The sequence below is a fragment of the Pogoniulus pusillus genome, chromosome 32, assembly GCF_015220805.1.
Source record: "Pogoniulus pusillus isolate bPogPus1 chromosome 32, bPogPus1.pri, whole genome shotgun sequence".
Classification (NCBI taxonomy): domain Eukaryota; kingdom Metazoa; phylum Chordata; class Aves; order Piciformes; family Lybiidae; genus Pogoniulus; species Pogoniulus pusillus.
This window is the reverse complement of record NC_087295.1, coordinates 7,072,554-7,091,223: the sequence shown is the minus strand read 5'-3', so window position 1 is coordinate 7,091,223 and position 18,670 is coordinate 7,072,554. Positions and strand designations below refer to the sequence as shown.

The 18,670-nt window shown below is 44.6% G+C and overlaps 1 protein-coding gene across 3 annotated transcripts in view; it reads right to left on the bottom strand.

The window, feature by feature from the left end:
* Positions 1–10,492, bottom strand: part of CDK13 (cyclin dependent kinase 13) — a 47,338-nt gene extending 36,846 nt beyond the window's left edge. For 2 of the 3 annotated variants that reach the window (XM_064169522.1, XM_064169523.1), the window contains exon 1: positions 8,607–10,492. In XM_064169522.1, the coding sequence (XP_064025592.1) occupies positions 8,607–9,814 (1,208 nt within the window). In that variant the 5' untranslated portion in view covers positions 9,815–10,492. The remainder of the gene's footprint in view (positions 1–8,606) is intronic. The other variant, XM_064169524.1, reaches the window with a different exon arrangement.
* Between the last annotated feature and the right edge of the window lie 8,178 nt (positions 10,493–18,670).

Genomic DNA, 18,670 nt, shown 5'->3' with positions numbered 1-18,670 from the left:
CCTCTATGACAGATGTAATTTTGGTAGCAAATAAATTCTGTTCTAATTCTCAAAACACGAAATTACATTTTGATACTTCAAGTGAACACATATTTAGTATAGTACAGTTTTTTTTCTGTCTTATGTGCAATAGTCCCTGCATTATAAAAGGGAATCAAATTTTGAGTCTTTTTTTCTAGAGTGACATAAAAAGTCATCAGAAGAAATCAAGATTACATAAAAGTGATTGAAAAACCATGTGTGGATATGCACAATGTATACAACAGCTCAAGCGTTAAAATTCTATAGGTGAAACTGAAACTGGTCATTGAAAGAAAATAAAATAAAAATTAAACCCCAGATGAGGACAACTTTTGGAAGCTAACACAGTTCAATTCCATGCCAGGAAGTAGGTTTATAGAATTTTCTGGCACAGAAGGATAACAATGACAGATGGCAATAACAATCATCATCATAGTAACAACAACCATAATACACAGGGTTTGCACTTGATTTTTTTTTTTTTTTTTTTTCAAAAAAGAAAGCTGCATGTACAATTCTGCTCTCTGAATTTTCAACCAAAACTTAGGGTTTGGTTCACTTCACTAAAGAGATATTAATATCCATGCCCATTACAAACTAAAAAACATAACCATGATCACAAAAATGCCTTTGACAACTCACTTCTGCTCCATTATGAAACATGTTCCTGAAGTTTTCTTCTCATTAGTTTGGAAATCTAACTACTTCTGTACAAAATTTTCAGAGGTTCTAGGCTTCACTGAACTAGGATAAAGGTGAAAAAGTAGAAAGTTGATATTGCAGAGTTAAGATGGGGTAGCAGGAAGAAAAAGAAGGGCAGAGACTATCCAGACAATGCAGGTACTTCAAATGTCAGGCCAGAGCTTCTCTCATACCGTTATCTTACTTCCCAATAGCAGTGATGATCTCAGGCAGAGGTGTACTGCCACAGATCCGGCTGTAGAATCAGTATAATTACATTTCTCCAGCATCAAGCCCAAGCTAACAAGCTCCATTAGTTCTGACTTCTATAAATGGCACATCATTTGTGAGGATGTCACTGACCTGTCCTGGAAAACATCTGCTTGTACATCTTGTTCCTAACTCAGCTATTTTAAACTGACGCTCACTCCAATTACCTGTAGAATACAACCCTCATTCCAAGGACCTCGCTGTAACCTGTACTAAACATAAAACCTGCCCTGAAGGTCTGAACGCATTTGTACTTCTTTCATAAGCACAATTTCTGTTCTGTAGGAAGGGCCTGGGTCTTTTTTTTTTTTGCTTTAAAAGTGCCTGAAGATGATAATCTATGTCACAAACTGAAATATGGACATAATTTTACATGCACTGGGAAAGAGAAGCAGCAACTGAAAACACTACAGCTGCTGAGATAGCACCTTATCATAAATCTGTTTCAGTTCCCCGTTGTTTCAAAACAAAACAGGTTCATTTAGATCACTACTAAGGATGAAATGAGAAAATGTTTTCAAATTACTGCTTACTATTGTTCACCAGATCAGCTACCATAATGGGTAAGGAAGAAGCAATTTTGAAAAGCTGAGACAAAAATAACTGAAATCTTCAAGCTTTCTTCAAAAACAAGTATGTACAGAAGCCAAGCGCTGACAGTGGATTGATGTATGTATTTTACCAACATTAGTCAAGAGAATCTGGGATTTGAACCCGAATGTATGCAAGCTCAGAAAACAAAAACATCCTACAGAACAGAAACACTCAACTAGTCTCTATCCCAGGTTTCACACCCCAAACAACAACAGCATAACTTTCTCAAGTCAGAATTGCATTCATGTGGCAGACAGCTGATACACTTGTACACAACCCTTTAAGTTCCAGCTCCAGTACATACTACAGCCCTTAACAGCAGATCAAAATGACACTAGCCTAGTTATGAAATACATTGACACAGTAGAATCCCTGCACTGGTTTAAATTTTACAAACTACTTTCATTATTTATGTTTGTAAAAAAAAATAAAATTATGTTGTGTTACACAGAGCATATCTGTGCTAATAATAACGAGAACTTCCCTTTGCCACCCCACAGATCTTTGCAAGAATCACTTGCTGAACCTTGTCCACTGGGCAAAACCATGAACACTTTCAACTAGAGAGATAAATGCTGAACCTTAAGTAAAAGGCAGCTTTGTCAAGGTGCTGGTTATTCAAACTACAATGATAATGTAAGCTGGTTTCACAAGCCTAATGATCTTTTTAAAGATCATTTTATTTCATCAGTGTTCATTCCAAAGACAACCTTCAGGCCAGACAATGCTTATATACAAGTTTCCATCTACAAAAGTGGCACAACCCCCAAAACTCTGGATGCTTACAAACTTTCCCTCAGAAACACATACAGAGCTCAGAAATATTGCCTTGTACACAATGGAACCAGACAATTCACTCTGTTCAGAGCTACCACTCATTTGACATACAAGACAGAGCGACAGCAGCACAGATATGGGCTGACACAATAGCCAGTGTCTGCCATCTAACAGGCCACTGACACTTTACTGGGATCCTGAAAACAAGAGAGGCATCTAATATATACAGTAGGCTCTGAATCTTTCAACAGATTTCTATTATATATGCATACATAAGCACAGATATGAAGAGCCTTATATGACATCCATCACCAAGTACTCATCTTTAATTAGGAGTCTGTTTTTAACATAGTAAATAGGAACAAAAGAACAGTGGCTAAAACTGCACAGAACTGTGTGGCAAATGGTAAACAAACCTAACAAAACAATCCAAACTTTTTCCCAAGCCTGAAGAGATCAAGACAGGTACTAAAGCTAAGGGCTACATCCCAGACTCCCTAACAAAAACCACCAGCATGGACTGGTAACATGCACAAAGAAATACTACTAGAAAAACCCCAAGGTAAATTTCCTTCGATGCTTCTTCCTATTTGCACTCAACAGACGTTCAGCCTCATTTACACATACTTTTCCCGGGCTTAGCCATTAACAGTCTCCTACAAGTATCTTGCATTCACTTCACACAGGTCTCTATCCATCCCTACAAAAAGAGTAACTGCCAGACTTCGTGACATGCATTAAATCACTTCTGAACCATATACAGATTTTGGTATGTGTTTATGGAATGGGAAAGAAAAAAAAAAAAAAAAAGGCAAACCAATTTGCTTAAAGCCCATACCCTAGGAATCGGTAGGACGAGCCTGTGTTAGAAGTTCTATAGCTGCATTTTTTCTTCCTCAGCAATGGCAACAAAGGAGACTAGAAGCACAATTACATTTGCTGCTAAAGGAAATTGAATTAGTCACATAATATTATCTGTAGCTACAAAATAAAAACAGGAAAAAACCGTTGAAGACAGTATCTACAAAACACATATAGGATTGGGCAGATTTAAAGACACTGATAGAGAAAGAAGGCACTAGTAAGGAAGTCACCCCAAACCCAAAACTCAGCACTACTTTCCTCCATTTTTCAGAAGAAAAAAAATGTTTTTTTTTCCTCCCTCTGAGAAATATTTTTCTTTTTTTAAAGTGAATGTTGGTTTGGCTATTGCAGATTTTTCTTTTTAACATTTTTTTTTTCTAGCACCCTAGATTTCAAGCCAAAGCAGTATTTCATTTTTCCCTGCTTAAATAACACAATCTTACCTATTTTCTGTAAATAAATATATACACACACTTAGAATATCAAAGTGTTACTAGTTACAAGTTTCTAATCTGTTACAACATGCCCCCTTCTCCCAAGGCAATATTCTATTACAAGTCAATGATTAAAGTATCTTTATCAAATAGCAGATTTATTAATTTGGTTTTAAAAGTCTGCTGATGCAGCATCACTTCATTCTCAAGCACAGAATGAAAGAATTCCAAATGTCAAGTTAAAACTTCAAGTGCTGCATTTTACTCTCTTGATATTTGAAAGTACAGAGCAAAGGTGTCAGATTTCCAAGAATGCCTCTCACTCAGCTTATACTTTTTTTTGCCATGCTACTGTTCTAGGTGCTTCTATTTCTCATTCCATTTCTCCTTGTAATACAAAAATAAAATTTTAAAAAAGCTTTTTATTGGTAAATCAGAAAAATCATATGTTATCTTCTCATGTTTGCAAACTTGAAAACCCCTTTTCTTCTTAGCTGCTATGAGAGCAAGCTAAATCAAACATGCTATTAGTCGGCTATGCATGTTACCCAAATACAAATGGAGTTGAACAAGGGAATTGATTTTTGTCAGGTGTTTTTTTGACAAGATGCAATACAAAGGGATTCCTGAGAATAAGACTGGAAAAACAAGAAACCAAACAGACTGAACGAGATTAAAATACGTACTGCAGCCCAGCTCTTTCATTAGCTACCAGTGAATGCTGCACTACTGACTAAGCACTGCCGTCTTCCCCTGCACGGTAAGGTCACCGCATATTTCAAAAGGGAGACCTGGATTTAATCAATTCAATTTAATCAGTTTCACCACAGATCTTCCAAGACATTTGTAATCACTCAGTAACGTAAACCACCTTAGCAAAGCATTCTAGTTCACAGCACAGCTTTTGTATGTTGCCTTAGCAGGCAAACACATCCTTCATTTCTTCAAACCATTACAGCAATCGTGCGCTATCATTTAATACTTTCCTAATTATTTTTATTTATTTTCTCCATCCCTAGGTCAAGGTTATATTCTAAGCAGCTCTGCAACCAACCATTTACTCAGCTGCTTTGTGCACAAAGATGACATAACTTGCCTTGCCAATTCAAATCTCTAAAAGGGTCTCCAACACCTGCAGCAAAGGAACACTGAAGAATTCCAAATGTGAATGTTGCTTTAAAACCCTATGAACACTGCCTACAAAGAAATCAACCAGAAAAGGGTCAAGTCCTCCAGATTCACATTTAAAATTCTGCAAAACACAATTGCACTGAAGAAGATTACAGAGTTTTATGTTAAAAAAAAAAAAAAATCAAAGATACACTTTCACCAACCAAGGGGGAAAATATTCTGAAAGTCTTTGTTACTCCTTTAAATCCCAATGTAGCAGAATTACTGGACTCAAAGTGTTTTTCTAATATCAATGTATGAAAACATGTTCTTCCCACGAACTAAGCATTTACTAATTGAATATGTATTCTAACATGTTCCCTATGCTTGTTTTGGTTTTGCACATGAATGATCCGTATTTTGCAGAGCCTCACTACTAGAGACTAGCAATGGCTAGAGAATGAGACGGGTCTACAGCAGCAAAAGGAGAAGAAATCTAGTCTTTTTCCTATAAGCAACACCCAGACAGACAGTAGTACTATGCTCGTAGTGCCCCACCCACTTACTTTTATCTAGGCAGATGGGTAGGTGTATCCAAACTTGAAAAACTGTGATTACTCCTCTGTGCAGCTATCTGAATTAAAAGTGTGATCACATTGCATATGACCTGACTTAAGTTATGAAAAATAGTTCTCTTTCTACAATATTTTCCTACTAGTTTCCAAAGAGAGACTGTTTATTTTGTCAGTGACGGCGGTTTTCTTCTTTTATGTCCTTTCCTTCCTGTTTTACTTTTAAATCCAGTCACCTTATCACAAAAATTAGTATCTTGAATTTTTGATACTATAGAACAATTTCCATCTTAAAAATGTGCACTTGCTTTAGAACAGCTGTGTTGCTAGCCACAAGAAAATACAGTAGTAACATCCACCAGCGGCAAGAAGTCAAATAAGTGCAGGCAGCTCAATTGGTTTGCTCAAACCAGACATTTACTGCTATTATAATGAAAAAGGAAATTAGTTTACCATTCAGAGAACTTTCCAAGTGTGGAATGTATAACTAGCATCTTTTCTTCTCTTCAGAATCTACCTCCAGGCAACATGACCAAAAGACTGTCAGAGTCACTACTGCAACTCTGAACTCAAAGCAACTGTGCTGCTGCTTGAGAAAATCAGGGATTCAAACGAGTGAAGCCGACTTGATTTGTTTCTCTTCAACTGTTTACCACAAGTTTCTCTCTCAGCAGCTCAGAGACCTAGATGAAAAATCAGCACTCTAGACATCAGCTTTGTGAACGTGCTGGAACCACTTCATTGTTGTTTTCTACACACCAAAATAACTAGATAATTCATGTAACACTACAAAAGATGCATGTATGAGACAGAACGAGAAAAGCAAAAAGACTTGCAGCCTGGAATCCTCAGCCATATACAAAGTTCTTACTGTCTTGACACCACTACAGCTGGATACAAGCTGGCAATTAAGTCTCTAAATCATGCAGATGAAGAAGACAGGAGCTGTAAGAAGCTGCTGCCTTGCAAAACCATAATATCGTATCAAGGCTATGCCATTACTTAACACAACAAAAACTGACAGTATTTTGGACACAGCATCACAAAGTTAAACCAAAAAAGTTATTTCAACACAGTTTTGTGTGGCTAAAACAATCATGTAAATACCCTCCATCATTTTTATTATTTATGTATACTGCAGTGAGGGAAATACTTAAATGGGAACAAAGACACGCTGGCTTGCATTTCTCCACACTAGGCAAACATGAACAACTGAGCTTATCTTCACACTTCTGCATTCTTTAATTTTATTGTAAATTACATCTTTACAAGGAATGCCACATTAGGACCAACTTTGCTTCCTGCATATAGCAACCTCTTCTTTTCACTCAGCCATTCCAATCCCTCTCCAGTAAAACTGACAATCTTCGTTTGTTAAAGTAATTTATCCCTACGCAGTTCAAGGTGGGACGAAAGTTAGTTCAGCTGCAGAGAGGAAGGAAAGGATGAAGCTACAATGCTAACTCCAAGAAGATGATATGTAACTCAAGAAGATTTTCACTTACCACAGAGAACACAAAAATCAGGAGATTTAAACCCTCATTCCCACTCCCAACAGACAAAAAAAAAAAAAAAAAAGAAAAAGAAACACAGTGCTCCTAACAAAACTATGTTCTGCAACTGTCACTTAGAGCACATCTCCTCTACCCTCTATCACAACTCTACCAGTCAGTGCTTACAAGAGAATCCTTAACTAACTGGGCTGTCAATCTTACTAATACACCTCCCAGCAAGTGCAAACTAGTGTAATTTTACTTGTCATTATCAGCTTTCTTATTTCAGGATACAAGCATCTGCAGAAAATAATCTGACTTCTAGAGAGCTGAAATCAAACTACATACTCAATATCCCTGCTATTCTGTCATTCAAGTAATCTTGAAAGTGTATTCTTAAATCATTTATAAGTGGCTCTCATGGAACAACAACAAGGTACTGCTGTTTGGAGCATGCATGCACAGTGTTTTCTGCTTAAAACACCAATGGCGACAAAACTATTCCATGCAATTGCACCTTAAAACAATCGTTATTTTTTTACCTAAAGGCACTTTTGTTCTATCCCTCTGAACAAAGTAAGACACAGTTTTGTTATTCTGCACACCCCGGAGGGCAGCAGACTCTACTACGCAAGGGCAGTGAAACACGGGAATGGCTCAGCATCCTCACTGGGTACGCCATGGGACACCCTAAATCGGAACTGATGCGAAGTGCTCATCAGAAGACCCGACAACAGTTCTCTGGCAACCCACCAGATAATGCCTTGTAAACAACACTCTTGTCAGTGGCACGGCAAATCACCTGACACAGTTAACACTGCATCCCAGATGTGAACTCAAACAAGCCTTTAAACAATGAGGCAAGAGTAAGATTCCAAGAAAGAGACAAAAATCCTCAGCTACAAACGCATAACTAAGCAAATACTCTAAAATCCCAGTGTTTCACTGCAAGTATTTTGAAGAGCTTTAATTCCGCAATATGGTTTGCATCTGATTAGAGATGCAACCCACGTTTCCTCTCTATATAATGTTCAAGAAACCACAGCAATATTGACCTTTATGCTCCAAGTTTCCACTAATAATAAGAAAACAATTTGCAAGCTCATATCAAGTATACAAACACACAGAACCTGACAGAGAAAAGAGCTGACATATGTTTTCATAGATCATGTAAAGCACAAAACTCGATTTGACAAACTCAACATTTGTACCTTTTCCTAGCACAACAGAAAGTCTTTATCTATATATATATCTCTAGAAAGAGGAAAAAGAAACACTCATAACATAATTTCCCTGTCAGTCTGCCACTGATCCAAAGAGCAAACAATTAAGTCAAACACAAATATATTTAACCCACATACTTTTAAAAAGTGCAATAGGATACTTAAAAATGTACCTGATAATCTCCAGACCTTGTAAGCAAGGATTTGAAAATTAAATTGGTCCTTCAGAAAATCTGAGAAACATCTTCATTCAACCACTGCCACTTGACAATATTCTCATGTCCTTTAAAATTTAAAAAGCCTTTCTCCAGCTTAGAGAAAAACTAGCTGCAGCAGTGCTACTGGCACCCACATCTCCCTTTCTCCCCAAGACAGGACAGGCAGATCTTTGTCCGCATTCCACTCCCCTTCCCCCAACTCCAGCTTTCTGGTAGCAAGAGGGAGGGCTTTTGTTGCTAGATATAAGCCTGCCCTCCAGCCCAACCCCAGCCATGGTAAATCTCCTCCTCCATGCACCAAGCACCCCTACCCCAGTCTTCCCTACCTTCCCTTCGGGCCCAGACTTACCGGATAACGGGGCTGTAGGGACTCCGCGACCGACGCCAGCTGCTGTATGGGCTGGGTGACACATCTCCACCGCGCTCGTAGGAGCTGTGTCGGCTGTAGCTGGGGGAGCGGCGGCGGCTGTAGGGACTGAGGGGCGAGCGGCCGCCCACCGGGCTGAGCGATTTGCGGCTCCGCTGACTCTGCGAAGAGCGGTGCAGCGGTGGGCTGTCATCGCGGCCGGGGCTGGGGGACGAGCGCTGACGCCGGTAGGCCTTGGGCTCAGGCTTGTCATCTCGGTAGGCCTTCGGCGGGTCCTTGTAAGCCGACGGTGGCTCCTTGGCCGCCTTAGTCCGGCTCCGGTGCGCTTTGCTCTCACGTTCTTTCCTGCCACTGCTGGGAGAAGCAACAGAGCTCTTCCTGCGGCCGTCACTGCCGCCGCCGCTGCTCTTGAGTCCTTCTCGGTCCTGACCCCCAGTGTGATTGTGACGGCTGCGGGACTTGGAGGAGGATGAGGAAGCCTCGGGTCCCCCTCGGCTCCCCGACGTTCCCTCCTGCTGCGACTTCTCCTCCCCCCGCCGGCGGTGCTCCCGGTGCCGTTCCTTGGAGCGGCCGCTGCTGCTGCGGTGCTCCCGGCGGGACCGGCTGCTGCGCTCCGCTTCGCCCCTCTGGCGCTGAGTCCCGCCACCCGAGGACGAGGCCGGGCTCCCGCCGCCGCTGCCCGCACCGCCACCGGCCGCGCCGCCGCCCACCAGCCCTTCTGACTGGGAGCTCACGTCGTCGTACTCCTCCACCAGCGTGCTCAGTCCCCCACTACCGCGTCGCTTCTCCGCCTCCTGGGTCCCACCGCCGCCGCCACCGCCTCCGCGACCCCTCCGCCGCTTGTGCCGGGAGCCCGAACGCCGCTTGCCCCGCGGCCGCTTCCGCTCCCCACCGTCCCCGCAGCAGGAGGAGGCACCGGTGGCCGCCAGGAAAAGCAGGGACTGCGGCGGCAACGGCGGCTGCAGGAGCGGGGGCTGCAGGAGGGGCGGCTGCAGGAGCGGAAAGAGCAGCGGGTGAGGGGCCGGCGGTGGGGGGGGAGGCTGCGGCTGGGCCGCGAAGCGCTTCCGTCTCCGGTGATGCAGCCGCTTCTTGTCGGTCGCTGCCTCCACGGCCGAGCTGCTGCCGCCGCCGCTGCCCCAGCCCCGGCTTCCCCCGCTCCCGCCGGCCGCCGTGTCCGAGGTGCTCGGCATCGAGCTCACTCACGGCCGAAGACGAGGACGCGGCCTAGGGAATCCGCCGACGACGACCTCAGGGCGCTGCCGGCGCCATGGAGACCCAGCGCCGCACAAACACACGGAGACACCCGCCGGCCGGCACCGGGGCCTCGTTCGCTCCCTCGGTCACTCTCCAGCCGGCTGCCAGAGCCCGGCCTGCCTCGCAGCCTGCCCAGCCGCGCCACCTCACACGGGGCCGCACCGCCACATAAGGGGCTCGCGCCGCCGGCGCTGGGGCCGGGGCCTGAGGCTGGCGCTGGCCGGCTCGGCGGCAGGTACCTTCCGCGGGCCCGGCGCGGCCTCCCGCAACGCGGAAGTGTCTCTTGGCGGCGGCCTCCTCACTCCATCGCGGGCCGCGGCGGCCTCATCCGGCGCCGGGCGGCGCTGTGAGGGGGTGCGGACGAAGAGCGAGAGTCGCGGGGCCGCCGCCTCCTCCTTCACCCGTTCCCCGTCCGGGCGGTGGGGGTCAGGCCGTGTCGGGTCGCCTTCAGGCAGGATGTCCGAGGCGGCGCACGGCCCTGCGCTGGCCCCGAGCCCGCTTACCCTGCCAGGCGGGGTCTCAGGTACCCGGTCCTGAGTGGCCGGCGACCGAGAGCGCTCGGGCGGCCTGCTCTGTGCGCGCGGGTGACACACGCATACACACGCACCGGGGACACGGCCCGGCGGCCAGCAGCGCATGCGCGGGGCCGGCGGCGGAGCAGGGGGGCAGCGCCCCGCCAATCGCGCGCGCAGCGACCGCCCTCAGCCGCATGCCCGGAGCCGGGAGCGCCGCTCAACGCTCGCGAGATCTCGCCCTGCCTGCCCCCGCCCGTCTGCTGCCGGGCGCCTCTCGCGAGATCGCGCCTGGCCGCGGCCAGCGCCTCTCGCGGTACCGGCGCCGCGCACGCCTCAGGGGCAGCAGCGCTTCCGGGAGCCGCGCAGTGGTCAGAGGCTGAGTGTTCCACCGGGGCTTCTTCCCTTCTGTCCGCCCCCGTCGGGTGGGGTCTGGTGTCCCGGGCAGCAGGCGGTGTTTTCCGATCGTCTTGGGGCGCTTTTCTCCAGGGTACGCGGCGGAGGGGCGGGCTGAGGCCTCAGCACCATCGCCTCTTCGCAGCGGGGAAGGCGGGCGGGCCTGTGCTGGCATCGTAGTTCAGCCGCTGGCGGGTGCTACGGAGGAGTTGGCTTAATTTCTATCGCTCAAGCAGTGTGTCCTTTGATTGTACATACCCATTTCGGTTTTATATATATATACGTACATGCTGAAGCCAAAAAACGCCTTCATGTGGTCCCACGCTTGCCTCATTGAAATCCTGTGCATGAGCAGTGTGGCAGGAGTTGCGTTCTGCCTTACGGTACAAATCGGGTATTTTCCTAGCAGTTTTTGGAAGAAACAGGAAGGAGACAGCAAAACACACGACTTCAGGCTTTCCCTTTCCCCCTAGTCGGCAGTGTTACCGTCCTACAGGCTTTACGTGGTTGAAATCAGCTGCAAAAGCATGGAAGCCTATGAAGTTCTAAGAACTGCCGTGCTGAAATTGAAGAGCAAAGTGCTGTTGCAGGCAGAGTATCAGATTTGCGGGGGGATTTATTGATGGCACAAAGAAGTGAGGACAACCACGGCTTTAGTAATTTCTACAAAGCTAGTTCCATGTATGTTTCTGCGCTGAAAGATGTAACAGGTCACCTGTGAGGACAAGATTAAGCAGAGGAGAGCTACTGAAGTTCCTGTTAAAGTGAGTCTTGTTAGAAGGGGAAGATTTTCAGCTGCAGATGTGTACGAAGGTTTCTGCCCACCTGATTAGAAATAATGCTGAACTGTCTACTAGCTAGCTGAAGCATAAATTCATGTCCAATTAGTAATTTTCATATGGAGGAAGTAATTTAATAACAGTTTTAATTCCATTTGCTAGCGAGTCTGTTTTCCTCTACTGCAGCACAAGAGCAAATATCCAACTTGTGCTTGCCTTGCCTTACACAGTACAACCACAAATACAGGCTGGGTGAGAAGTGGCTCAAGAGTAGTCTGGAGGTGAGGGACTTGGGGGTTGTCAGTTGATGAAAAACTCGACCTGGCAGTATGCACTTGCAGCCCAGAGGGCAACCATGTCTTGGGCTGCATCAAAGAAGTGTGTCCAGCAGGAGAAGAGAGCTGGTTTGTCCCCCTCTGCTCTTGTGAGACTCCAGCTGGAGTACTAAGTCCACTTCTGGTGTCCTCAGTATAAGGACAGCGAACTGCTGGAGTGGGTCCAAAGGAGGCCACAAAGATGGTCAAAGGTCTGAAACACCTCCCCTATGGAGACAGGCTGAGAGAGCTGGGACTGTTCAACCTGGAGAACACAAGGCTGTGGAAAGACCTTGTAGCTGCCTTCCAGTACCTGAAAGGGGCCTACAAGAAAACCAGAAAGGGACATTTTACATGGGCTTGTAGTGATAGGATGAGAGGAAATGGATTTAAGCTTGAAGTGGGCAGATCTAGATTGGATATTAGAAGGGAATTTTTTACAGTATGGTGGTGAGACACTGGAACAGGTTGCCCAGGGAGGTCATGGATGCACCCCTCCCTGGAAGTGTTCAAGGCTTTGAGCAACCTGGTCTAGTGGAAGGTATTGCTGCCTGTGTCAGGGGGGCTGAACCTAGATGATCTTCAGGGTCCCTCCCAGCACAAAACATTCTATGAATCTATGGTACCACAGGAGAGGCATGGTCCTCCAAGGGTTGCCATCATGAGGTCTGCAGGCTGAGAAGTGCTAGAGGAAGATAGTGTAAAGAATGAGCCAAAGTGGTCAGCTGCTGACTTGTGGAAACAGTGTGACCACTAAAATGTCATTTATAACTTATTCTTGAAATTTTCAGAAAATTTAGCATTTTAATCCTCTAATAAAGCAAGAAGACTTTGGCAATGCAATTGTAATTTTCTGTCAAGACAAGCCAGGTACAGGCTATCGGCCCTCCAGAATTTACAACTCTGTTAAGTGAGATGAGGGAACAGTTAGCTATTTAGTTTTCACAGCTCTCTCTCTAACATTTGGAGTTTGAAAAAGGAAGCAAAAAAAACCACTAACAGGTGAAGAATAAAAATATTTTTTCTCTAAGGGCAGCAGATGAAATGCAAGGTTTAGTGATGCATGCAAGAAGATGTAAACAGACTGCAGAGAGGTTTCCTGTTTGCTAACAAACTGCTCAGTCTTTGCTGCCATCTTTCAGCATTATCAGAGTTGTTAAAGACACGTTCAAAAGTAACTATGTGTTGGTCACCAGTATCTGGTGTTCTCAGCTATTCATAGCAGCATTGAGACCTGATAAAATACTTGTGAGATACCAACTTTGCTGAGGTTGTCTTATATCCAGCTTACTTGTAACACTCGTTCTCTGTTTGAAAGTCTGCTTCAGTGAGAGCTGCCCTAGCCACACAAAGGTGTTTCTAGGCCACAGACACAAAACTGAGATCGGGTCAACTCCATGAGATTTCTCTCAGCTGGAGCTCTCCCAACAGCTCTCCTGTCTTTTTCCAGAGGAGAAGGAAAAAGATGTCTTTGCTCAGTCTGAGGGACTGAACAAGGGATTGCAGGAATATGGGGCGGGGCGGGAAGGAAAGATCACTGCACTTGCTTTTGTATGAGTATCCATCTGAGGTTATGAGCACAGTGGGTGAATGTCAAGTCCTGTGCTCGCTGCTGACAGTGTGATAAACCTTATTTTTCCCCATGAAAACCAGTGCAATACTGTCATACACCCCTGCCATAAATGTAAGTGAATTTAAGTGCAGATGCATAAACCCAAAAAAAAGGGTTCCTCCTGTCCAGGTTCTGTACATCTACTTCCAGCAAGGCTCCTTTTACAAATCCTACTCCACCCTTCATCTTTTTGTCCCAACTCACCTTTTTTACAAACAGCTGTCTCTGAAATATACATTATGTATTTCTCTAGTTAGACACACACACACACACACACACACACGCATGCACTTCTCCTTCAAGTTTCTTTCTCTGAAGTTGCTTACTGTGTGAGAGCAACCACATTAGCTTTTTTTCTTCTTACCAGTGTCCCAGAGGAAGGTGAAGCAAAGAGCTGGTCTACCTGCCCTTTCAGAAAAGAACACTTGCTTTGACCTAGACGATGGTATGTTTATACTTTGTCAAACTGTGTTTATTTATGAACATGCTGTGGCTCACGAAAATTCTGCACAGTAACAGCATGCCTCAGATCTTCCCCACTGTGTTTAGTGCTGTACTTCCCAGACTGCATCTGTGGGCTATTGTGGAATCACTTATCTTTCCATAGATGCCTGGAGGCTCATCTCAGCTTTGCTGATGTCCTTTTCTGCTCATTGTGCACATGAATATTTAGCAGCTATGAAGAGGTTCTCCAGTGTGTGTTGCAGCACACAGGAACACACCCTGCACAACAAGTACACCATCAGGATTCTGGCACATTTGAAAAGCAAAACCCAGATCGCCAACAACAAAGTTACACCTCAGAGCTAGTTGTAGAGAATGTGGATAATTACACAGGACAGATATGGGCAACATAGGGTACAATTGGCAGTTTACTCCCAAGCATTCACTATCAATTCTGAAGCAAGAATATAATATTTGAAAAACTTGTGTGATTAGCAGTAGGGTGCTGGCATTTTTGCACACAGAACAAGCCTCATGACTTTTCAGAGAAGCTTCTTAACTGGGAGCTAAGCTGCTAATGACAGTGAGTTTACTCTGCCCGGAAATTGGGTACACCAGCTTGTGGAGGGATTTGCCACAGCAGTCATGTCAGTGTTGGCAGCATGCAGCCATCAGGTGATGGCAGCAAAGGACTTGTCAGTGAAAACCTATAAACGTCCATTGGTTCCTGGCATCCTAAAGCAATCTGAAACAAATCTTTCACAAGTGTGGAAAACTTTGATGACAGTGCCAGTTGCTGGCTTCCTGAAGAGACAGAAAATTAAAGATGGATTACTACTTGTTTCCACAAGGCTTAACAGGGAAGAGTAAATAGAAGAGGAAGGAGTGCCACAGTAGTTTAGAACATACATTCTCGCTGTGGGAACCAATGCTCTGGTGGTCTTGACTGTTCCATCACAAGCTAAACTGTTATGCCATAGATATTTGCAGGTGTCTCTTAATCCTGCAAGATGTTATCATATGATCAGGACATGAAAAAAAAGTGGTAAACACTGCATAAAAAACACTTGGAAAGATGCAGCTAAAATACCGTCAGCTCCAAAAGTATTTTCATGCCAGCTCTAGAAAATGAGTCCTTAGAAAATAACTTCCCTAGCAGCCTTCCTATAGAGGAAATTTGGGCTAACCTGTAGGGATTTTTAAAAAATAATAATCCTGGTTTTTACTCAAATATTTTGTTGGATCTGCAAAAACTCAGTAGGCTCCTAAAAGTCTGTTCTGAGTAACTGTCCACTATGGGTGATACAACTGATAGAGATGCTGAGCTGCTCATGCACTGTAGTCTATGTTTCATGGGCAGTTACTACCTCTTTTTTATTTTTTTGTTTGGCTTTGTTAGGGTTTTTATTTTACTTCCTTTTTTAAAGTCTCTGTGTCCTGTTTTTGTCGCCATGCTCTGTCAGGATCTTAGCAACATCCTTCTGGAGCAGGATGAGCAATTAATCCATCAAGATAGAGAGGAAGACTTTTCAATTGTTTGAGGGTCTTTCTTTTTCAGCAAGATTTGTCTGTTAAGGTGGTGGGGACCTTCCCTCAGGGTTGGTAACATTTATCTCTGAAGTTTTGTTTCCAGTCTTCCAGTATCAAGTTGGGGTTTTTTTCCCTTACAAAACCAGTATAATTCCCCCAAGCATAGAGAGAACTAGAAATCAAAATTTCCATGTTGTCTGTCATACCTGGCCTGAATTTAATTATCTCGTTATCCTCGGGGGCTAGAGGTTTTTTGATTAAGCAGGGAAGCCTTAGAAAATGTCTTATTTTTGCTCTGTGAAGTACTATATGCATTCACATGTCTTCTAAACATTTTACAATAACCTGAGGTCTACATATATCATCTTTTGTTTAATTTTGGGGGTTCCTTTTTTAATACCTCAGCTATGTCTTGACTGCACTTGTATCTTGTCTTAAGATTGTCTAGTGACTGAAGTATAGTGATTCATGTTTCCCAAGGCACTGTGGAAAACCTGGCTAGATTAAATATATGAGCATTTCTTCTTCCCAGCCTCTATATGAACATGGAGCTTAACTGTTGGGAAAAAAAACCAAAACATAGAAGGATCCAGACCTGTGTATTAGTTGATCAGGACACAAGTGGATTTATCAATGAAATGGCAAATGCAACCCATACACTAGAAGAGTACAGAGAGACTAATGCCAAGTCATTGTTAGATCTGAAACTGTTCTGGCCATTCTTATTCAGGGAATCATAGAATTGTTTCAGTTGAAAGAGACCTTTAAGATCACTGAGTCCAGCCTTCAACCTAAGACCCCCATGGTTATTAAACCATGTCCTGAAATGTAGTGTGCACACATTTCTTGAACATCTCCAGGGATGGTGACTACCACTTCCCTTGGCAACTTATTCCAATGCCTGACCACTCTTTCAGTAAGGAAATTTCCTAATACCCAAACTAAACCTCTTCAGCACAATTTTGGGTCATCTCCTTTCATTCTATCACCTGATATTAGGGACAAGAAACTGATCCCCATCTCACTGCAACCTCTTTTCAGGTAGTTGTAGAAAACAGTGATGTCTTCTCTCACCCTCCTCTTCTGCAGACTAAACAACCCCATCTTCCTCAGGCAGGCCTTGTAAGACTTTTTCTCTAGACCCTTCACCTGCTTTGTTGCCCTTCTCTGGACATGTTCCAGCACTCCAATGTCCTTATAGTCAGGGCCCCCAAACTGAACACACAAGGTGCAGCCTCACCAATGCTGGATATAGGGGCACAATCGCTTCTCTGCTCAGGCTAGTCACACTTTGCTGACCCAGGCCAGGATGCTGTTGGCCTTCTTGGCCGCCTGAGCACACTGCTGGTTCACGTTCATAAGGCTGACAGCAATGGAAAAAGTTTAGAAATTAAGCTGGGCCATTAACTTCCCATACTCCAGTCTCAGTGGTTGTAGGCTCAATCTTACCTTCTGCCCCAGCTCTGGTGCATTCCACACATTCACATGACATCAGCTGTGTGTGTGCTGCTCTGCATCTTGCATTGAGTTACGAACACGCAGAGTACATCTGCTCTCTCAGACTCTGCAATCAGAGAACCATGAAGCTTGGTGTTCCAAAAAGGCATACAAGACGTTCAGTAAGCCTGTTTCACACATTGACAGGTAAAATATTTGGTTCCTGCAGATGAATATAGAGTAAGGTTGACATATGGAGTGTATTTTATTGCATTGTGATGGCCATTGGGCTTGCTGGAGGGGCTGTCCTGCATGCTGCTCCTATCTTAACAACCTGTTTATGAATGGGCAAACACTTCCTGCACTGCGATGCTGTTGCAGCATAATCATAGCAAACTGCTGGGCACTGCTACTGTTAAGTTATTGTAGACTTAGCAAGATGCATCTGAAACTTCCTAGCAGATCGTGGATTTCTTGGCCAGCATTTTGTTGACTGAATTTTTAGAGCTATGCAAAGCTACGTTACAAATGGAGTTAGTCTAAGAAGTAAATATAGAATACTCAACACACATTGGAAGTTTGAACTTTATATCTTGTTACAAAGGCATCTGGAGCTGCACAACGCACCACCTTTCACAGAAGGGAGTGACAGCACTGCCAGCATTAGGCTGACTTGGAGGGAAATACTATAGAACGCTTTAGATCCTGCCAGCCTAGGTAAGTATCTTCAACTTCTTTAAGGAGAGATGGGAAGAGAAGTGCTCTGGGGCACAGAAGCATTTCAAGCATCAACTTAGGAGTTTCAGATACAGAAGCAGATTAGATCAAACAACCCTCTATGGTCCAAATCTATCACTCAGTTTGGATGATGAGATGGGCCCAAATCATATAATGGTTGAAGTTGGAAAGCATTTCAAAGATCATCTAGTTCCAACCCCCTGCCATAGGCAAGGACACCTCCCACGAGAACAGGTTGCTCAAGGCCTCATCCGACCTGCATATTCACTTGCACACTTCAAGCTATATTCCCTGCAGGCTAGGGGAGCACCCTTATCTTCTCTAAGTGCATTAAAAGAAAATTACTTCTAATAAAATTCATTCTAACTTCACATAGATCTTGTTTGGGTTTGCTGTTGGGGTTTTTTTGTTTGTTCTTTTCTTGCTGGGTGGGGGGTTTGGGCTTTTGGGTTATCCATAAAATCATAGAATCAAGCAGGTTGGAAGAGACCTCCCAAGATCATCCAGTCCAACCTAGCACCCAGCCCTACCCAGTCAAATAGACCATGGCACTAAGTGCCTCATCCAGTGTTTTCTTGAACACCTCCAGGGATAGCAACTCCACCACCTCTCTGGGCAGCCCATTCCAATGCCAATCCCTCTCTGTGAAGAACTTCCTCCTAACACCCAGCCTAGACCTCCCTCAGCGCAGCCTGAGACTGTGTACCCTTGTTCTGTTGCTGGTTGCATGGGAGACCAACCCCCACCTGGGTACAATCTCCCTTCAGGTAGTTGTAGACAGCAATGAGGTCACCCCTGAGCCTTCTGTTTTGCTTGGGCTTGTTTCCTTTTGTTTTGTGGTTTGTTTTTTTTTTTCCATTCCTAAGGAAAACTGCTTCTTGGAACAACCTCACTTCAGTTTGCCTGTTTTCTGAAATCCTTTGTTCTAGCAAGCAGGGAAAATTTTCTTCTGGATAAAAGGTCGTCTCAGCTTTCACAAACTGGCTTTTTATTAGCCCAATTAGATCTACAGTTTTGTTCACATGCAAAA